The sequence below is a fragment of the Rattus norvegicus genome, chromosome 12 (genome assembly GCF_036323735.1).
Source record: "Rattus norvegicus strain BN/NHsdMcwi chromosome 12, GRCr8, whole genome shotgun sequence".
Taxonomy (NCBI): Eukaryota; Metazoa; Chordata; class Mammalia; order Rodentia; family Muridae; genus Rattus; species Rattus norvegicus.
Window position 1 is genome coordinate 51,906,600 of NC_086030.1, and position 22,654 is coordinate 51,929,253.

Consider the following 22,654-nt stretch of genomic DNA (forward strand, 5'->3'; position numbering starts at 1 on the left):
GGTAGACAGGAGCCAGGCTGGTCACAGAGGTTCGGGGACCTGTCTGTCTGCCCAGCTGGAAAGGCCTACCTGGCCAGTGCTATTGCTTCTCCCCAGGAGTACAGGGGCGTGTGCTGGCCAGGATGGGTGACAGTGCCAAGCTGATAGGCCGGCCCCGTTTCCCACTGCGTCCGTCAGGTTCCGCCGACTAGGTGTCTGGAGACATCTAGAGTGTCTCTGTAAATGGATGAGGGGAATGTCAGCCAAAGGCTTCAGGTTGGTGGTCCAAGAGTGAAAGGAGAAACCAAGGAAAAGGATGGCCCCCTGGAGGAGCGTTCCTGCCCAGATGAGGTCTGTCAGAGCAGGTGGAAGCTGGGCTGGGCTGCCTGAGCATGGGTCTGTCCTGGGTCATGGCTCAGTGCTGCAGCTGCATCCTTCCTGGGGACTCTTACTTCTGTGCCCTCTTCACAGAAAGGGGTTTTCTCAGCAGTTAAGCCTCTGCTCTGAGCTCCTTTGGGAACTGGGCTCTGGAGAGGGAATAGCATGTCTTGGGCCTGGGCAGGATGGGGGGTCCACTGGCGCACCTGCCCAGGTGGACACATACTCTTTCTTCCATGCAGGTGTGCTCCCCAGAAGGGGGGCCGCTCCCAGCCAGCCCCTGGCACCAGAACGGCCCGACCCAGCAACAGCAGCAGCAACAGCCCAGCCAGTCCAGCCAGCCCCAGGGGCCCCTCCCAGCCCCCGGGCAGCCCTGCCAGCCCCAGCGGCCGCCCCTGGGTCAGCGTGCTTGGCCCCATCGATCACTTCTAGGCTTGAGACAGCCCTGCCAGCCCCGGCGCCCACTTCTGGGCCCTGGTCAGCACCATCGTCCCCAGCTTCTGCTTCCGGCCCCAGATCAGCTCAGCCAGACCCAGCGCTCACGCCTGGCTCAGCCCCGCATGCCACTCTTGGCACTTCCAGGCTCCAGGCAGCGCCTGCGGTCCATCCAGACTCCATGGCATCGTTACCGCCCACTTCGGTCCCTGTTGACCTCGTGTCACCTCTGCCGGTCTCTACTGACCGTATGGCACCGTTGCCAGCCTTTGCGGTCATGGACCACACTGTGTCCCTGTGACCAGCCCTGTAGGGCTGCCACAGGACAGCACTGCCCACCCCCACAGTCTCTGCTAGTCCAGTGCCAGCAGTGCCTGCCCCCTCGGACTCTCACCTTGCAACCACGCCCACGCCGTCGTCCCAACAGCTGCCTTTCAGGCCAGTGCTGCTGCCACCAGCGGGCACTCTTGGCCCCACGTCAGCAGAGCCAGCCCCATAGATCCCTCCTGGGCCAGCCTAGCTGCTCTCAACAGTCATCAGTGGGCCCCAAGCAGCCTCAACAATTAGTTGAAAGCCCTGAACAAACCAGTCCTCCCAAGCCTGCCCTGCTGAGCCCTAGACAGTCACAACAGAAGTGCCCACGTCCCAGCCCAGAGCAATCCCATATACCCAAGCAGCCCCTCATGGGCCCGAAGAAGCCCCTGCGGTCACTTCTGGGCCCAGACCAGCCTCGAAAACCCCAACCATTACTTCCTCTTCCTGATCGTCCTTCCCTTCTGGGGCAGCCAGGCCTGGCCCCCCAGCCTCTGCTGAGGCCTCTTTGTCAGCTGAGACGGCAGTCCCTACTGGGACTGGTGCCAGCTCGTCGTCCCCGGCCTTCCATACTGGGCCATCCCTTCAGGCCCCTGAGGTCACAGTGGACTCGACACTCTGCCCCAGGGGTGGCCCGCCAAGCCCCATCTGTGAGTCCTGGAGCCTGAGGCTTGTAGATGACTTCCTGGGTGAATTTGTTAATGCTACGATTGGACTGCACTAATGAGAGCCGGCTCTCTTTAAGCCTAAGATGGTTTCCCAGACTGCCCCAAGGCTGTTTCCAGACTACTTTGCCTGATTGGGCCCATCGCATCAGAAGGAGAGATGAACTCCATGTCATCCCACTGTCCCCTCCACGGTTGTCAGGCTTCTTGGTGTTCCTATGCTCCTCACATGTGCTGCTTTGTGATGGACAACTCCTGGGCAAGGTTACACAGTCACACTAAGGACTTGGAGCTGTTGGGATCCCTCAGCATCTTTTGATGCCTCTAATTGCCAACACTGTCTTTTGCATCTCAGTCTCCCGTGCATGTGTGCAGGTGTGAGTGGTATGCTTATGTATGCCTGTATGTGGTGGACATGTGTGATGAAGTGCCAGCCTAGGCTTCACTCTCCTGTCTCCCCCTCACTCCCTCTTCCCACCAATGTATTCCCTGCCCTGAGCACAATGGCTTAGGTGACTCAGGACCACACTGTGGATTTGGTTGGCTGCGTTTCAGGCCACCGTTTTCTTGCCTGTGGGATGATGCTAGTGTCTACTTGAAGATCCTTCAACTACATGAGAGATGTGAAGGGTGGTGACTCAGTGGCTGCTTCCCCACCTCTCAGGGCTCTTCCTTTACCCCAGAGGCACGGTAGGGCAACTGGAAGCCCCTGTCTGAACTCTATTCCTGTTATAACAGTGTTCAGCCCTGAGTTTGACACCTGTTACTACAGAGACATCCTTGGGCCTGCACCTGTCCCACAGCCCACTCTACCTGTGATCGAGGTTGTTAACTCCTCCCCAGTCCCATCTCAGGGCAGCCCCACACCGGAGTCCAAGTGGCTAAACTGAGCCCTTGAAGGGGAAGTGACCAGAGCAGAGGACATACTACTAGATTTGGACCTTCTGTGCTGCCTACCTGGGGTTCTTTGGGCTGAGTGGGCCAGGGCTGCCAGTCTTAACCTGGTACCTGTTTACCTGAGAAGGCCCCATTCTGTTGTTCAACTACAGCTTCTGAACTGAGAAATTTGGGACTTATTTTTCTGATTTTAAAAATAAAGTGCCACACCATTTTTATAATACTAGTGTTTTATAATTTAAGTACTCCGTGTTCTGTGATTTATTCCATTGAGTGGTTTTGTGTACCTAGATTTGGCTTTCCATTCACTAAGCACTGTCCTGGCATAAGCAATAGAGGTTTGAGGGAGATGTTGAGTCACTAAGGGTGGAGTTCTTGAGGACAGCATTCATGCCCCTCTGAACCAGGCCTCCCTGTGCCAGTGTTTTGAGGAGGGTTGGTTACATGGGGTAGCCCAAGGATCCTAGGGCCGATGTTACTGCCCTGGATCTACAAGGATTAGGGAAATCTATTCTTGGTGAGGCGCTATGCCCGCACAGGCCCTTTGGTCTTGCGTGGAGCCAGAAGGTCTTGTTAGCGTCCTCCACTGCATCGCTTAGCCTATTCCAGGGTCAAAAGACCAGTTGTTAGCATAGAAGGTTGAGGTTGCCATAGCCAGCTGGGTTTCTAGGACTGGGAACTAGGACTTGGCATTGGATACTTAAGAATACTTGAACTTGGTGGACGAGAGGATAGCTTAGCAGGTAGAGAGGTGCTTGTGCACAGGCCCCATCCTTAGATGCCACAAGGTGGCAGGAGAGAACAGGCTCTTGAGAGCTGTTCTCAGACCTTCATAGGCCTGAGAACACTGAGACACTGATACATGTATGTCTGCACTCAAATATATACATTTACACAAAGACTACACCCAGCATAGGGAGGGCAGCAGCATCGCCAGGATCCTGATAGCTGGGTCACATACATGGGCCATGTTCTGCAACCTCTCTTGGGGATCTGCTGTTGTGGTATACTGATAACTCTGAACAGCTGGAGATCCAGGTTCCTCTGGATTTGTCAGATTGTAGTCTGACCAAAGGCTATGTGGGCTTGCCAGGGTATGCAGCTGGGAGTATGGGTCCTGAGGTGAGGTTGCCTGGAGCTGCCCTGGAAGGAAGCTTGGGGTCATGACAGCTGTAGGGGGCAGTGGGCCCATCCAAGTTGGGGTGACATGAGTAGGGTCTAGAAGATCCTTTGGAAATGGACCTTGGGCTCAGTGCCGTCATCTGCATGTCTCAGTGGTCATCAGCAGCTTCTTACTGTTAGGGCCTCCACACCAGGTTCAGTGTAGTTCTCCTTAGCTGCCAGTGACGTAGCATAACCAAGGAGGGGAGGGGAGCCTGAAGAAGCCAGTGGCATCCCCACTGAGTGTAATGGAAAGGTGAGCCCTGCGAGTGGTTTTAAGTTCCCTGGGAGGTTAGGTAGCCCCTGTTGTAGGGTCTGGAAGTAGAATGTTTCTTGGGTTTTTATGATGGATGAGTCAATGCAAATTGGGGCAGCCTAGGAGGGAAGCATGCAAGCACAGGCTACGTTGAATATGACCTCCCCAAGGCATTTACACGTGCGTGCGTGCGTGCGTGCGTGCGTGCGTGCGTGCGTGCGTGCGTGCGTGCGTGCGTGCGTGCGTGCGTGCATATTTTACATGACTCACCCGACCTTGCAAGGCTACAGAGGTTTTTCTAGCTAGGCAGATGCTAGTCCATCCTGCCCTCCATGTTAGAAATACAGCTTGTGAACTAAAGTTTACCAGTCTTCCCAAACTGCTCACCAGGTTTCATCCAGAAACTAGTCCCAGAAAATCCCAGCTGATAACGCCTGCAGGGGCCTAACTATCTTAGAAGTGGGACACATGGCAGAGGGAACAACCAAACCTTGGCAAAGAAAGTGAGGCCATCCAGAAACAGGAGGAGAATGTCTTAGGGCCTTGGAGCTGCTTATTTGGGTGAAAGGAGGTGTCTGCCCCTGCCCCTGGGTATGGCAGGTGGCATGGTCTGACCTGGGGTCTCTACCTGCCTGTCAACGCTCCTAGATGGGCTCAGATTCCCAGTGCACAAGTGGCAGAATGGCCTTCAGCTTGAAGAGAAAGTGACAGGTGGATGCCCCCCCACAGTTGGCAGAGATAGGGAAAGTCCACAGGAGTTGGTGTTTCAGTCCCACTACAGAACCTTCTGGGCAGTTTCTAAAAGAAAGGTATAGACAGGTGTGTGTAGGGCCTGGACTTAGAGTAGCACTGCTGGTGGAAGTTACACATGAGCCACAAAGATTCGAAATGTCTTATAAGCCAAACCAAAAGTAAACCATCAGAATGAAGTTTTTTGTTTCTTGAGGCAGATTTTTCCGTGTAAACCTGGCTGTCCTGAAACTTTTTCTGTAGAACAGGCTGGCCTTGAGCTCCCAGAGTTCTGCCTTCCTCTACCTCTCAAGTGCTGGTGCTGGGATTTATAATAGATATCATTTAAGTTTGCTTACTTAAAGCGTTATCATTTTAAGATATAATTATGAAAGTAATCAGGAATGGATCAGAGGTGCGCACCTGTGATCCTAGCATTTGGGAGACTGAGGAAGGGTCGTGAGTTTGAGTTCAGCCTTATTACTTAAATCTTGTCTTTAAAAATATCACTGAGATGTATGTGTGTGTTTGTGTGTAGATGTCTGTGTTTCCACATGGAATGTTAGAAAGCCAGCACGGGGCCTGAGGATACGGGAGACATATATTGGAGATGGGAGCTAGCAGAATCAGACACAGGGTCTCAGCTAGCTCAGCGATAGCAGCTATGGGGAAAAGACTTACTAGTAAATCTGCTAGGCCTAAGCTTCTAAGAGATAGCCCGTCATTGAAGGGCATCAGGAGGGGAGTTCAGGGCAAGAGCCTGAAGGTAGGATCCGTGGGAGAAGGCTGCTTGTTGGCTGGCTTCCTTGCTTATGCTCAGCTGGTTTTCCCATACAGTGTTTGAGTGATAGACCCTCAGTGGACGGGGATGGCCTCGCAGTCAAATCTGATCCAGGCTCCTTTTTCCCAGGTGAGAGCTCTTCCTAGGTGATTCTAGGTTCTGCCAAATTGTCAATAGAAAGTAACTGGGACAAGTGATGAAGGTGAGAAGTCCCTTGCTAAATTAACCAAGAAAAACAACACAGACTGCCTTGTCTTAGGTGCTGTAGACATGAAATAGATGATCAGGAATGGGTTTATTCCAACCAAGTCAATAACTGAGTGACACAGATAAATTCCTCAAAAAATTTAGTCACAAAACTGGTAGAAAGCTAGGCGTGATGGCAAATACCTATGATCTCAACATTTGGGGGGCTGAGGCAGGAGCATGGCAAGTTGTTCACAGTGGTACTCTGTCTCTACCAGATGGCAGGGACATCTGAACTGTGGCTGCCAGCCTGAATTTGAACATGTGTGACTGCCTCTCCAGGGCCCACCCCTCCATCAGCCCCCTCCTCTTCCTGTTACACAGCAGTCTGATGGTATTTTAGGCACACTGTGTTGTTCACGCCTTGTTTAGCCTCTCTCTAATCTGGACAGCCCAATAATCTCCCCAGTATGAACCCAATAACTAAACCAGGATTCCAGCACAGGCAACAGTGATGGCCTGGCCATCTCCACAGACAAGGTCCTGCTCTCCTTGGCTAGCCTGTAGGTAGGCAGGGGGGCTTCCCTGTAAATATGGCCAGTGTCAGAGGGCCTTCAGAGTGTTCCCTCTACCCCAGCTTGAAGCCCAGCTTCCTGTACGTTGTGTGTGATCCCTCAGGACCTGACTTCCCTTGGGCTAACTCACCTTTGTGGGTTTTCTCCTGGCTGTCCTTGTGTGGTGACCCCTTGCCCACTTTTCCCCAACTAGGCCCTTCTATCCTTATTGACCAGGAGCTCTTCTGCCTGCCCATTGAAGGAGGTGTGAGCTTGTCTGTTCCTTTCCTAGCCTGTGAAACCAGCTCATGACGGCCCACCTTCAAGGTTATTGGGAGGACTAGTGAGCTTGACCTGCTTTGTCTTTCTTTAGCTGGCACCTGGCAGTGTCTGCTCATCATTGTGACCAGACATTTCTGCCACGTCAGTCAGGCATTGGGAGATCCCTGTTCCTGACAGCCAGCTCTGCAGTCACCACACACCTGTTCACGTCTGCCACTTTCTTAGGGGCCAAGACCTGTGGCTTCCTCATTGCCCAGTGAGCTGGAAATGGATGCCCGCTTGAGGACTGGATGATACTTTTATACTTTTATACTCTAGCACTGTTTCGTGTGTGCGTGTGTGTGTATGTGATAGTAGGAGGAATGTAATTTTTAAAATATTTTTTGTTTTTGACAATTGCGGGCATGTATACAAGCTGTCACATTCCTTGCACTGCCTTTTCTAGTTGGGCAGCATCCCCTTTCTAGGCCCAAGTCTCCTATCCCTATGGAGTGAGAATGTTCATTTACGTATGTCTTCAGGGTATGGAAATGAGAGGTAAAGAGTAAGTCAGCAGGGTGCGTTGACTGTACCCTGTAATTCATCCTCCCCTACATAGTAAATTCAAGGCCGCCCTTGGCTGCTTGAGACCCTGTAGTCAAAAAAAAAAAAAAAAAAAAAAACAAAAAACAAAAAACAAAAACAAAAAAAAAAAAAAGAAAACATAAAAAGGCGCAAATAGACTTAAACTAAATGTGTGATGGTTACTATTTTTACTCTACTCTGGTTTTGGTGGTTTCTTCCTCTTATACCACTTTGCTGGTTTGAGGCTCAGAGCCTGGAGGCTCATCTTGCCATTATCTGCAGGCCCAATCCCCTTCTTTGTGTCCAAGAAGACTGTCTAATCCCCTGCTGTGTCCAAGCCAGACTGTTTCAAGTGTGATAGCTTTGTGAAGCACCTTTGGACTGGGGTCAGGGAGGTGCATTCAGGACCCAGGCTGCTGAAGTTCCATTGGGCTCCCAGGGCTCCAGGCAGATCCCTGTGAAGGTGAAATGAGACCACTCTGGTTTAGATCTGGGGCATCCCTCAAGGCCCATGTGCAAATGCTCAGCCTCTGGCACTGCTGGGACACAGTTGAAACCCTAGAAAGCGGGGCTTAGTAAGAGGAAGTCAGATTATTGGACACATGCTCCTGAAGGGTATCATTGCTCTCTGGAACCCTGCTGGTCTCCGTCTCTGTTAATTCCTCATGCCTTTGCAAGGATATATTGCCTTACCACAGAACTGAATCCTAGAAGCATGTAGAGAAACCTGAAGATGGCCAGCACTCAGCTCTCCAGTACTGCTGAGTGTGGGGATAAAATCATCCCAAACACTGCCTGAGCTTCCCTTCAGTGGGCCTGCCTGCTATGCCAGGCAGAGGTGACAAACTCCCTGCTACCAAGCTCTCACACTGAATTAGGGAGAGAAATGAGCCAGCAGTCTGTTAACTAGTAAGCTTTACATACGGTGCACAGAATGCTTGAGGTAAACAACTTGTAACAAAGAAAGAATTGGACTCGGGGTTTCAGAGGCTCAGTCTGATCTCTTACCTGTGATTCCTAGGGCAGTTCCAGAGGCCAACACGTGTTCTTTAGTACGTGGGCTGTGAGGGGTGCTCCAGACCAGCATGGTACCATTTTACTCTCACAGGGATCAGCAGGGAGCTGTAGCAACCCTTCGAGTCTTTTAAAGTCTGCCAACACAGAGAAACGGTATAGTTCTAGAAGTAGCAGACAGGGCTTGCGTTAATCCAACTGAGCCCAGAGCAGACGAACATGAAACTTTGCTGACAGAAGAGGCTCACTGAAAGGAAATTTCCCAGTTGGAGCCCTAATGCTAATTACAACCATGAGTGCTTCTCCTTTCTGGGCTGTGTCTGACAAAGCAGACCCTCAGTGCCAGACGGTATAGTGGGTATAGTGTGAACTCCATCCAGGTCTTGTTGGGTGGCGTGGGTGGAAGAGCTAGGGATCCCCTTCACCAGGTCTGCGGTGCAAGTCTCACACATTTACATGAATATCCTCTTCCCTTGGCTGTGACCTTCTCTGTGCTGTCCATCATCGGACTCTGCAGACCCGAATACTTTATTGAGGCAGAGATGGATTGTGCTTGCTTTCTCTCCATCTGGGCTCAAGCTGTGAGTGAGTGGCCACTCAGCAAAACATAGGTAGGTACGAGGAGCTGTTCCAGCAACTGGAGCAAAGTGGGGAACAATGGTGAGCCACTGGGAAACTGAACTTGGGTCCTCTGGAATAGAAATATACACCCTGAGCCATCTCCAACCCTCCACTGGGGACAGTAGTGAATAATAGTGACATGTTGGTGCTAATGGGGAAAGAAGCAAATGGAGTGTCTTGGCCAGGTAGATCTGGGGTAGTTACGTGAGAGCTCAGTTCTGAAAGGAGAGGTCTGTATGGAGTGCCTAGGTCTGGAGCCACTGCTGGGTACCTGTGGAGGGGAATTGTGGGGTGTAGTCAGCGATACTCAGTGAGTGCTGCTGGCCAGGGGTAGGGACCATCTGTACTGGAGACAGCACAACAGAAATGATGAGTTTCCTTGCTGTACTGGCTGAGGTCTTTGCTGTGCCAGCATCTGTTCTAGATTCTCAGGAGACATGGGAAGTCAGGACTCACCCCTGACAATGAGTAGGGGGTTATGGTTGAGGAACAAAGAACATCAGAGAGAGTCATAACTCAGTCTCATTCAGCATGGTCTTGCTCTGATGAAGTCTGGTTGCAGCACTGTGAGATCCAGCGAGTCAGGGTTCCTGCCTGGCACAGCTCATTGCAGGAGGCCATCAGTTACTTGGGTAACTTGGGTCAGTCTCAAGCTTAGACCCAAGAGTGGCACAGAGTATGGGCACAACATATGTAAGAAGTGCAGTGTGTGTTCAGGACACACCATGTACACATGGTATATCATGCATATGGGATGTACTGTACACATAGGATATATTGTGCACATAGAATGCCATGTATTAAAAATGTACTTACAGCACACAGGAGTCACCATATAAGCTGGTCATGGTGTGTACATTTGGCATGCTGCACATACAGGATACACATAGAGGATGACATGCTGTGCATACAGAATTCACTGTACGTATAGGATGTACATACAGGATACACATAGAGGATGACATGCTGTGCATACAGAATTCACTGTACATATAGATGTACATACAGGATACACATAGAGGATGACATGCTGTGCATACAGAATTCACTGTATGTATAGGATGTACATACAGGATACACATAGAGGATGACATGCTGAGTGACGGGAACCTAGCCACGCCTCTCTGCCTAACCTGGGTCTGATGCCTGAGGGAATGGCTGCTCCTCGCAGGGATCTCCCAGGGCTTACAGCACAAAGCAACCAGGCAGCCGTACTCCTCATCCTCAATCCAGGAAGTGAACTGCCCCACAGTTAGGTGGACTGTAGAAGCCACAAATTAAGCATTTGTCTGGGTATGGAACAGTTTGAGGTTGTGTGACTGTCTCCTTGCAAATACTCCAGCATGTATGTGACCAATCAGACTCCCGCACACCATTCAGGTCATGCGCTGCACTTACTCAGGGTTGCCGTTCCTTCTGTCTTGTGTGTGTTCTCAGCCTGAGTAATGATGGGATTCCAGTGGGCCTTTGTGCCCCTTGAAGTGCTCCAGAGCATGAAGGTGTCAGGGGAGCTGGTGAGGTGTGTATAGTACACATTTCATGGACAGCCTGGTGTGTGTACATGATAACATGTGTCCATGTGCTCTCTGGCTCTGGGTTCTGGTAGACTTTCTAACTTCTGCAAATGAAAAGGGATACTTCTGGGCCCTTTATCATCTGCTCAGCTACAGATGGCCAGGACCCAACCCTTGGACAGGCTGTCTCTGTACCCAAAACCTCAGTGTGTTTGAGTACCAGAGTAAACCACATATTTCCTGCCTGGGACAGCAGTTCACCAGCCACCAGCCCTGGAAGCAATCACTTCCTTGTGCAGTGGGGAGTTGAGTAGGGAGAAGGAGGAACCTCATTGCTAGAGCCACCATTCATGGCTACTAGAGCCCTTTCCCAGTCTGGTTGCCCTGTTTAGAGGAACTCGGTGGAAATTGGCAAGCATTTCCGAAGGCCTCTTCCTCCCATAAAGCTGGTTTACCAGACAACACTGCCTTTGCTTTGAGCCTTCTAATGGGAGTGAGTTAGGACTCTCCACCCTGTCCTCCTGTCTCCCAAGGAGTGACTGACTGAAACCCTGTGTGTATTCCAGCATTTAGCAGGCACTGGTGCCAAGGAGGGCCCTCCCCACCCTCAAGCTCCCTCTTATCACATGTGGTCCCTGCAGAAGTCCATGCACAGTTCTGTATACACCTCCGTTTCCCTGTCTGCCCAGTTGATAGCATGATTAACATTGAACAGGTACGGGTGCAAGTCTCTTTCGGCTTAGTTTAGTTTTTTTTTTTTTCTTTTTTTTCAGAGCTGGGGACTGAACCCAGGGCCTTGCGCTTGCTAGGCAAGCGCTCTACCACTGAGCTAAATCCCCAACCCCCTTAGTTTAGTTTTTATGTCTCATGTCCTACCCAGACTCATACCAGGAAGTAGGGGATGTTTCACTAGTACATGCTGGCAGTGGCTGCTGGATGTTGGGAAGCAGCCTGGCTCATCAGCCTACTCCAGTCGAATTTATGGATTGTGGGAAATGCTGGGCTGCAAGATCAGTTCATTGTAAGCTTGGGAACCCAGTGGGACAATATTGGCCTTTCTCAGGTTTCGTGAGCTCTATCTGTCTGGACACCTAATCATTGCCCCACCTCCCTCCGTGTCACTTCCTGAATGGAACTCTCCTGTCCCCTTGTCTGGGAGTCTTCTCCTTGCAACTTCCTCATAGATCTGCAAAGCCTAGAGTCAAGGACTGAATCCCAACAATACTGAGGGCCCATGAAAGTTCTAGTCCCACAGCTGCCAATTTGGCTTCTAAACCTGCTTCTTGGAGCTGCTAAGTGACCCTAAGTTTGTGAGCCCTCGGGTGCTGTCCAAAGATGCCTTGGGTTTACGCCACTGTCTGGCAAGTACACGGTCAAGAATAATTAAAGCTCGTGGCAAGTGAGGTCACTCAATGCCAAAAGCTCTGGATGCTCTTTCAGAGGACTTGGATTCAATTCCCTGTACCTAGATGGTTGTTCACAGACATCTGTAATTCCAGCTCTAGGAGATCTCATGACCTCTTTTGGTCTCTGTGGGCAATGCATGCACATGACATTCCTGCAGGCAAAATACCTCCACACAAAATAAAAATTTAAAAAGAATTATAAACCATCAAACCCATTAGGACAAAGAGACAGCTCAGTAGGTAAAGGTACTTGCTGCTAAACCTGACAACCTGTGTTCAAATTCCTGGAACCCACATGGTGAGAGGAAAGAAGTGATGTCTACAACTTGTCCTCTGACTTCCACATACACACTGTGACATGCATACTCACACACATATATACACAGCACAGTTATAAATTAATCTCCTACATGAGGCCAATGAGAGACATGGCCAGCCTACAAGACTGGTAAAAGAACTGTGGTCTCAGAGGTGACCTCAGAAACCTAGAAAGGACTACAAGGGGAGAGATCGAGACTGAATGTGGCTGTGTCCTCCTGGGGTGCATGTGCAGTTGCATGGATCCATATTGGCAGACATCCTGCTCCACATCCAAGTCCAAGAGAACTGCTCAGAAACCTGGCATGGCTTTGTAAGGAAGTCGTTTGTGTAGGTACAGTACCTATGGTTCCTCCCTGAGGATTGGCTTGCAGCCATTCCCTGTAAACTTCCTGGCTCCTGGGCTGCTGAGGGTGCATAGGAGCCTGTAGGCTATAGTCACTCAGACATGTTGCAGGAGCAAACTTCAAATGATTGGATGGGCCTTGACCTCTGATCCATGTCTGGAGCCTCCTAAAATGGAGCATACAGACTAGCCCACCTTTGTCCATCAAAGTGGTTACATCACAGAACAAATGAAACACTGTCCAACATAGGCAGTAAGCTTGCCTGCCTTGTGGCACAGAGCAGCCCTTTCTGATGGTCCTCCCACCTTTCTTTGCAGTTTGCCTCCTTAGCACTTTGCTGCTGTTTTGTTTTTCCCCTTCATTAACTGTGATTTTAAAGGCTCCATGCATGGAGAGGTGTGTGTCTGTATGTCCATTGTCCAAAGGAGCCCAGTGTACAAGAAAGAACTCGGAATGTTGGCTTGTCGGTTGTTTGACTGTTGGTTGGGTGGCTGATTGGCTGGCTGGATGGATGGATGGATGGATGGATGGATGGATGGATGGGATGATGGATGGATGGATGGGTGGGTGGGTGGGTGGATAGTGAGTGGGTGGATGATGAGCTGATGATAACTGGTTGCTTGGGTAGATGAGTAGATGGGCTAGTGGCTTGGTGGCTGGTCTACAAGGCCCAGAGGTGGGTATAAGTATAGGTATTCTCACCTGCCCACTGGAGCAAATAGGCCACCCTCTGGCTCTATGCAGACACAGAGGTCCAGGTATACTGATCTCATCCTTCCGTAGTTGCTAGGGATGGAAGCATGGCATCTTCTCCACCTCTAGCATAGCTAGTAGGAAACTTCCTCAGAGTGAGTAAAAAGCAAGAAAGACCAAAGGGCAAGCAGGTGGCGCTGTTTGGGATCCACCTGGTTACAGAAGTTGACAACTGTCCCATGTGTCTGTGATTGCAGTTGTTTCCAGAATACAGGACTTGGCTCTGTAAAACTGCAGGAGGTGGGGTTTTCAATCTGAGGACATCTACTTAAGAAACGATAACAGACAGCAGCCCACACCACCTCCAGGGCTCCACCATAGAGTCACGGGGTACAGCACTCACTCCAGTCTGGCTTATAGAAAAGATGGCTTCTATATATATGTATCAGGCAGAAAGCATGCCCGGTGTTCTCACAGTTCAACTCATAGGTGTACATTTCAGCCCTCACGAGTTGCCAGTGAGTCTTTGTGCACTGTGGGTCAGAAGAGAGAACACCCCCATGGCTCTCAACCTGATGAGAAAGATACAAGATTCTCAGTCGGTCTACTAATGAAAAGTCCCTGTAGAGTTAGTTCAGTCAGTGACTATGATCACCTTTAGCTCCTCAGGCTGGGCTAGTTCCTCTGCAGTCCACATAAACCAAAGATACCAACATTCACATCTTTGGGGCCTTAGACATTTGCCTGGGTGAGGGGCCCCATTTAGCCATGTGCACATACACTTTCATCCAGTCAGTGTCATGGTCTTGGTACTATGTTAGCTCCAATAGGAAATGGTATATCTAGCTCCTGCCAGTCTGGAACTGGGGAGAAGTTGAAAGTTCGGGGCCCTAAACTGGTTCTAGGGCTGGCATGGCACATGCTTATGGTGAAATGATTGGAATCTGAGGGCCTTGACCAAATCCATACCAGTGGCTCTGGGGTGTTAGATCAGGAGGGATATAAAAGATGGAAGCAGGATGAATGTTCATTCATGTGCATTCACATAACCCCTTGCTGTCCCGTGCTAGCTGAACACTGCACCCAGGTTGTTCATGAGGAGACCAAGCCCATCTATTACAAGCTGTGGGAATGTTCCCCATTAAACAGACCAGAGACCCGCACTGGGCAGAAGTGTGAAGTTATCATGCCTGGACATTTGTGTTCATGTCTGGGGCTGGAATGTGGCCTCTGCAAATAGTCTGGGAATGCTGTGAGCCTAGCTGTGTGGGTGAGTGTTCCTGCTGGTGCTGGTATCTAAGGCCAGTGATATCTGTCAGTTTGTTCTAGTTCTGGGTCCAGCCTTTTCTGGGCCCGTTTTCTTTTTCTGAGAGTGAAATAGGTTGTCCCAAGGGCTGTTCCAAACAACCAACAGGCTCAGATGTGTAAAACATTAAGCATAGCCAGTGCCAGGCAGCCCTGGGGTGTTTGCTTGTGCCTACAGCAGTGCATCAGCTCCATCCTACAAATGGCAAACGGAGGTCAAGCAGTAGCTCAAGATCACAAACCTAAGGAGTTGCTGTGACTCCTGAAGGAGGCACTGTGGGTGCATGGGTGTGATGTCTTACTGTGTACTGTGGTAGGGAAGGGTAGCCCAGCTCAGCAGAGCCTCAGCAGGAAGAGAGACCAGGCTGTGAACAGGGAGAGCAGGCCTGGTTTGGAGTCTGTCAGTCCCCTGGGTAGCTTCAAAGTCAGTGACTGGAGGAATCAAGGACAGAGCCAGTCATGGTGTGGCTCCTTGGGGCATTTCGTTCCTGTCCTGCCCAGTGTTAAATTTGCAGTCATCCAGGTGGGTTTTCTGGCCCTGTGTCTCTCTGTTCTTTCTGATGACTCTTCCAACAGACCCATGTCAAAAAGTTAAGGGGAAATGTCCTCCTGCCCTGTTTGTCACTTCCAGCCCTGGAATGAACCTAACTCTAGTTTGTGGGGAGGGTATAACCCTGGCCAGAAAGTCTTACTGGTCAGTGCATGTTTGTCTGAGACTTTTTCTCCCTGTCCCCAGATGAAGGTCACAATGGCCAGAGGGGGTGACCGGAACAGTGATGATGACAGTGTCCTTGAAGCTTCCAGCTCTCAGCATAGCAGCTCCAGGGACCAGCTAAGTGATGTGAGTACCCCTGACTGACATCCTGGTGTCCCTCTGAAGGTATCCCATGGTTTGACCATGCCTGGCAACTCACATGGAGGCTGCTCGTGAGCAATTAGCAGTTTGTCTTCTCTCCAAAGCAAATTAGGTCTTCAGCTGTAGGAAGGTTTAAATGAAGGGCAGCAGTTAGAGCTGGCAGGAACCCTTCTGGAACATTAAGTGCACAGTAGCAGCCTGAGAACTCGTCCTGTAATCCTCAGGTGGGCATCCTTCTGCCTTAGGGCAGATGCTACACCAACATTCTGCATTGATACCTGGGTACGAATGTCTCCACAAATGTGTCTGAAATACCAGGTGCCACCTTGCCCAAAGCAGAGTAGGCAGCTGCACATGTTGGCATGGGTCCTGAGGAACCTGGGGCTGGAGGGATGGGTAGGGGGTACATATGTAGCGATACAGGGATTTGGGGATACGTATCAGTGCCCCTGAGAGAGGACCCTGGGTGCTAGGTCTTTGGGATAGTCAGGCCCAAAGCCAAGTGGATGGGGTCTGGAGCTTGACACAGGGCTGGCCTAGTGGGCATAGTCAGAGCAACCAGGCTCACTAGAACCGAGACACAGGGACTCAAGAACTGGGGTAAAAACAGAGGGGCCACCCGTGGGGTTGCTGTCTCAGGAGATGGCTACTGACACCAACCCTGCCCAGCTCCTGAAGTGGCCTCAGGGTGGTACATTTTTTTTTTTTTTTTGAAGGACTAAATTGAATGAGTCGTGTCTCATTATCATTTAAATAGGGGCTGGGGGTGCAGCCTGCTGCCACAGAGGGAGGCATAATTGCCAGGCTCCTGATCTTGTTGCTGCAAGATGGGAAAATAGGCTGGTAATTGTCTGGGGCCGCAGGGCTGCCCTAGTTAGCACTCTAATTGCGGCCCAGGATGAATGAAGCTGCATTCTGAACACAGCTCGACATGAAGCTGAGAACTCACCAATTATGCCCCACCCCCACCCCATCAGCTGCCTGTGGCTAGCAGGTGGGACCCACACAGGGGTAGGTTTGGGTGGGCTCCGCCTTCCAAGCAGTGGCCCTAGGCCTAGTCCTGTCAGTAGCCTTTAGGAAAGGATACCAGGCACTGATTGCTTTGAAGGAAGCGAGGATTGTAGCTCGGCCTACTAGCATCCATTCCCCTTTGCTGATTGTTTCCCATCTTAGTGTCTCACGAGTAATCATGAAGTCTCCCCGCCACCCAACCCCCACTGTCACTTTGCAGGAGCTCAGCCTCTCCCTGCACCCCGTCCTTCCACGGCTTTTGCTGCATGTGCGCGCGCGGGCACACACACACACACACACACACACACACACACACACACACACACACACACACGTGATTGAATCTGCTCCGTGGCCTATCTTTGGAGCTATGAAATCCCTGGCAGCTCAAGCTGCTCCTGGGTCCTTATGCCAGCTTCCATTATGGTCACTTGGCCTTTAGGACCCATCTATCTCCCTCTTCCAGAAGGGCCTCCCTGTGGGTTCCAGAAGAAGTGGTGAAAGGCCAGCCAGGATCTTCTTGCTGTACTTTGGGGAACAGTTTTAGTTAGCGTCCTAGTCCCAAAGGAGCTGTGGATTGGCTAAGGGCATCCCTGCAGGGCCACCCAGAGCTATTGCATAACTGCTGGCCTGTCTAAGCCAGAAGAGAGACTACTACTTCAAAGGCGGCTCCAGAAGCTGTCTGGTGCACAGAAAGACTATGTTCATCCCTGTGTCGTTCATCGTTGTCCCTCTCCCAGCCCTCCTAGTCTCCAGTGAGGCCTTACTGGCCATAGGGTGTATTGCCTGTCTGCTGGGGCCACTGGCTGGGGCCTAGCCTGCCACTGACTGTCTTTTTCCTTTTCCCACAGAGCTCGGCACAGGCGGTTTCTGGGAGAGGCTACTCAGTAAGTCTCCAGCCCTTCCTCCTTTATTGTCTTTGTCCTTGCCTCAGGGCCATCCCTCAGCCAAAGCTGCCTCACAGCTCCAGTGCCTAGAGGGTCCCACCACCCTGGAATCTTCTCCTTTAGAATCCTGATTGGGTTTGACCTCAGCAGCTTCCTGGCAGGCACTGATCTTGGGACATACACATTAGAGTCTCTAGGACTTTGACCAGGAACCTGAAGTGGGTCCCTGTACAGGTGAGCAGGGTGCCAAGAAGTGGGAAGCCCCAGGCTGCTGCTAATAAGGTGAGCAGATCTGGTTAGGGACCAAGGGTCTTGGGTGTCAAAGATGCCTGTGGTGTGTGAGCAGCCATATTCCAGCTCTCAGCCCCATTCATCTATCTGCTGGAGGGGCTTGGGCTTAGGCTGGAAGCTGAGAGGTCCAAAGTTACTGTGTGCAGAGACTGTGGGGAGACAAATGTGTGTCCAAATGGTGGGCTTGTGGCCAATGGAGAGCCACATCGGGGCAGGATGGCATTCAGCAAGCTCATGCTGCAAATATCCCGGTGTGGGCAGGCATACCCAGGTCTACTGGAGGGGCTTGATACATGTTCAGTGAGGTCCACTAGGGGTATGACCTCAGGCACAGTCGAGTCCCTCATCTACCTGAGCTGGTGGAGTGGCCCTGGCACCAACCAGAGCAGCCTCTGAACCTCCTCATGGCTTACTTCATTTCCCCTTGAATATCAAGAGAAACATTAATGACATCATAAAACCCAGAGCTTCATAAAAGCCATTTCTGCAGATTTATAGGCGTTTTGGCTCATTGGAGGTCTGGGGCTGGGACTCCGCCTGCCTCATCCCTGCAGCCCTGATTTACTGCCAGTTAGGCCTGCCTAGTTCACTCTCTAAATCACAGTGGCTTTTTATAGGGTATGTAATTAACCCATTAGTTACCCAGTGGGGCCTATTGGAACAGCTCTCCCAACCCTGGTGTCTACCCCAGATTCCTGGACACTGGAAAGAAAGCAAGGACGAGTTGGGCCAGCAGCCCAGGCTCAGCAGACTTTCCAGAGACCAGATCAAGGGTGGGGCTCCCTGCCTTGGCTGGAGGAGGGGCCTGGCCTCTTCTTTCTCCATCTACACTTCCCACCTCCCTAACCTCACCTCTTATGTTGTCTACCTGAGGTGTAGAAATCCAAGGCTCGTCAGACCTTGCTCCACTTCCAGTATGGGTTCCACTGAAAATATCTAGTATTCGGGCCTTCGATCACAGGGGCTATGGACACTTTGGAGAGGTGACTCCTGTAGGTGACCATCAAAAGGGACCTTTCATGACGGGACTTAGGCAGCCTTGTTCACACCTGAGCACTGAGAACAGCAGCCCTTGAGAGTGATTGTGATGCCCCTAGTTTGATGGACAGGCCTTCTCTGTCACCCTCCTTTGTGTAATGTCCTGATGCTCCTGGGAATGGCTTGTGGCCAGGACTTTGTTGGACACTGAGAAGTAAGCCATCTTCATAGAGGGCTCCAGTACCAGAATCTGCTGGCAGTACTCGGAACCATGAGAGTTGAAGCAGCTGGCACTGGAGTCAAGCCATGCATGTCTGGGCTAGTACCTGGGCACAGGCTTAAATCTAAATTCCCAGGGGTCTGAAGCATCCCATGGGAAGGAAGAATGCTACGTCTTGGAACATACTCCTGATGCTGTGGCCCTGTATGACACTAATGTTTGGACAGAGGCTCTAAAACTAATCCAAGTTGATAACAAATGATCTCTGGCCTGAGTCCCCTGGAGTATCTGGGGCATCGCTGCTCTGAGCTACCTGGCCATTTTTCTGCTTCCAAGTCCACCATCATCATATAAGACTTCTCTCAAGACCTTGCTTTTCTATTTTCCTAAAAAGCCCACAATTAACTTGCCAGATGCTTGTAGTTTAACCCCCTGTGGCAGCTGCGTAAGAGTGACAGGAGGTGGCAGGAAGGGAAGAGGCAGCTGGTCTGCAGTGTAGGGTTCCCATCTGAGCAACAGACCCAGAAGGGCCTTGGAACCTACACAGCCAAGGTCCTAGCATATGCAGGTATCTTAGACCTGGCTTGAATCAACAGATCTCTAGGGTCTTCCTGTGTAGAATTTTCTGCTTCAGAGTGCCATTGCAAGCCCTGATACTTAACACACTATCTCTACCTGGGACCTCATGTCCATTTGTCCTATGGGTTCAGACGGGAGCCGAGCTCCAGGCAGACAGCAAGAGACACTGCCCAGTCTAATCAGCAGGTGTACATGTTTGAATGTGTGTTGCATGTAAATGGGACTTTATGTGCTATCTAGATCATGTGGCTCTATGGCTTTTTATGTAGTAACTGTTGTCTTTCCTTGGCCTGTGTATCTGTTTTTATCATCTGTGGTTTATGCATTCCAGCACATCTGTAGACATTACTCACATGTCCCTCTGGCTTCTCAGCTAATCCCGTTTTCTCACTGTGTCTGTGTGCAGCTCTGGCTGTTTGTAGCACTGGTGTGGATGTGGGTGAATGCTTCCCTACCTGAGCACTTCTTCTCCTTGCTCCAGAGCATCACTGTGCTCACACCACTATGTATCTCTAACCTAGCTTTGTAGGGTCTTGTTTTGAGATAAGGTCCTCTCTGAGTAGCTGTCACTGTCAAGCAATCTATTTATGTAGACTGGCCTTGAATTTGTAGAAATTTACCTGTCTCCCCAGTGCCAAGACTAAAGGCACACCCAGTTTCAGACTCCGTTTTTTTAAATTAATGAGTTAATTTTGTAGCACCAGGATTTGAACTGAGGTCCTTGTACACACTAGGCAAGCACTCCTCCACTAAACTACATCCCCACCTGCAAACTGTGGGGGGCTTTTGTTGTTTTTAAAGATTTATTCATTTATTATATATAAGTACACTGTAGTTGTCTTCAGACACACCAGAAGAGGGCATCGGATCTCTTTACAGATGGTTGTGAGCCACCATGTGGTTGCTGGGATTTGAACTCAGGACCTCTGGAAGAGCAGTCAGTGCCCTTAACCACTGAGCCATCTCTCCAGCCTGCAAACTGTGTTTTTAAAGTAGGTTAATTTTGCTGAGATTTATCCCTAGAAAAATCCTTATTGTTCATCCTTAGTAGCTTTCACTCTGAAAGGTAGGCACACCTCCCCAATATGCCACCAAATGTTTGTTAGTTCCATAAAATTAGTCAGTGATTTTCTTAATTTGATTGCTCACAGCCAAGGTTGTGATCATGTGTCTCCTGGAAAGTGGGGCTCGGAGGTTTCCTTTAGGAAAAGAAATAAGAAAAATTTCTGTACGTAAAAATCGCCAGTTGGCCTCCCGTCCTCAGTACTAAGAATGTTCTAGAAGTGCCCATGCCCAGCAAGTGTAGACATTGTCTAGGATCAGGAGCAGAGGAGATGGAGGTAGCCATAGTGGAGCTGAACTGACCAGTGCTGATAGGGTGCAGACTGGAGACCTAGCTAGCCTGTAATGTGGAGTTAAACTGTTGGTATTACTCTTGCTCTGCAGATGAGGTCTCAAGGCTTGAAGAGGCTACAGAACATACCTGCCAGGCTCTGGCTTCAGGAAGAGTTTGCTAGGTCCAAGGTCTACATCTCCCTCCATTACCACACACACACACACACACACACACACACACACACACACACACACACACACACCACACAACTCAAGGTCCTCTACGTGGCAGTTTGGCCCAAAGTTCCCTAAGTACCTTGTCATGTTAGAAAGGAACTGTTGTCTGAGTGTCCTGCCTAGACCCTCCACCTTGGTGCCTGGAGCACCATCAGGAACCCTGGTAGCCCCGAGACCGCCTTCCCTGTGGTCTTCCTATTGCCCTCTGGTCTTTTCCATCATAGGGACCTAGTTACAGATATGAGAAAGACACTGCTCATTTCTTTACCCTTCTCCTCCAGTGAGTGTTCAGTGAGCATCTCCTGTGTGTCAGCCACAGTAGCACACAGCTCAGAGTCTGACCACGGTGACAACAAAGGCATGGCTGCCCTCACAGGCCAGAAAAGTCTCCAGCCTCCGTCGTACTGGTCCCATCAAGTCAGCTGCATCCCTGCTTCTGATCTTAGGCAACTGCGCACCTGCAAGGCGTGGACACTTCCAGAGCATCCTCAGTACCGAGTGTCGGGAGCCTGCTGTGGGTGGGGAGTGAGAGGAGAAGCAGAAGGGCCAGGTAGGTGTTGCTTACCTTCTGTGGTAGGTAGGGCTAGGCCTGTGTGAGCTGTGCCTAAGGGCAGCTACAGGAAGGCCCTGCAGTAGAAGCCTAAGGACGCTTGAGGGGCCACAGGCAGGTGAGAATTCTGATGAAGAAGCTCTCGAGCTGAGGCTCCCCGGCAGTGAGCCAGGGAAGCTCTGGCTGTGGTGCAGCATACGAGTCGTGCAGGAGGATAGGACGTGGTGAGGAAGCTGCACTGCCTTCTTCCAGCCTTGATGGTTAGGGCAGGTGAGGATGCTTTTGTGTGAGGGCAGACATCAAGGCCAGGTACAGAATCAGGATCCCACCAGCAAGCAGTACCTGCTGGAGAAGTCCCCTTGGCACCTGGCACAGGGTACAATTAGCTGATTATTATAGTTATTATTCTTATTTTAAATTATTTTTAGTGTGTGTGTGTGTGTGTGTGTGTGTGTGTGTGTGTGTGTGTGTGTGTGTGTGTACGCACACGCGCCCGCATGCCTGTATAAGTTTATGTGTACTGTGTGCTTCTAGGTGCCTTTGGAGGCCAGAAGAGGGCTTTGGATTGGAGTTACAGGTAACTATGAGCCACCCAATGTAGGTGCTGTAAATTAAACCCAGATCCTCTGCAAGAGCAGGAAGTGATGCTCTAAACTGCTGAGCCGTCCCTCAATCCCTCAAAAATTAACTTTACATTGTTAGACTGTAACCTACTAATGTCTGTGTGAGCCACTTCCTTCTCAGCTCATCCCACTGAAGATCCTTACACTAAAGAGTCACTGAGGGCAGCTGAACCTGGGGTGCACTTCTCATTGCTCCCTACGCTTCAAATAGGGAAACGTGCAGGAGAATGCTGGTAGGGCTTCGGTACCTGCTGTGGCTTAAATGCCAGGGCAGTCCTCTGCTGTTTACCCACAGGGCGATGCTCCTGTGTCAGAAGCCCCTCATCACGTAGGTAGCCTGACTGCCTAACAAAGTAACCCTGAGGGTGATGTTGCGAAGCTCGTGAGAAATTTAGTCCACACATCAGGAGTTCACACAGAACACCCATAGCTGTTCCCCAGCATCTGGGCCCTCTAAGCATCAGCCTTGCCAGCCTGCCTCATCTGTGTATTTTCAAACTGAGGTTGGTGCTTGGTGCTTCTGTGAATGGACCCTCAGGGTCACCTCATATGATCTGCGTAGCTGATATTTTGATTACAGGGACCCTACTTCTTTTTTTTTTCCCACAGAGACCACACCAGGTTTGGGCCCACAATGACTGTCTGCAGTGTGCAGGGCTCATAGCACGTAGGAAACAAAGGTTTTATCCC

General features: G+C 50.7%; 1 protein-coding gene across 11 annotated transcripts in view; it reads left to right on the forward strand.

Moving 5' to 3' along the window:
- The window catches only part of Fbrsl1 (fibrosin-like 1), an 88,505-nt gene that overhangs the window by 15,389 nt on the left and 50,462 nt on the right, over positions 1-22,654 (forward strand). For 10 of the 11 annotated variants that reach the window (XM_017598560.3, XM_006249591.5, XM_222254.11 and 7 more), the window contains exons 3-4: positions 15,134-15,238; positions 17,116-17,151. In XM_017598560.3, the coding sequence (XP_017454049.1) occupies positions 15,134-15,238; positions 17,116-17,151 (141 nt within the window). Of the gene's footprint in view, positions 1-599; positions 2,909-15,133; positions 15,239-17,115; positions 17,152-22,654 lie in introns of those variants that run through there. The other variant, XM_017598567.3, reaches the window with a different exon arrangement.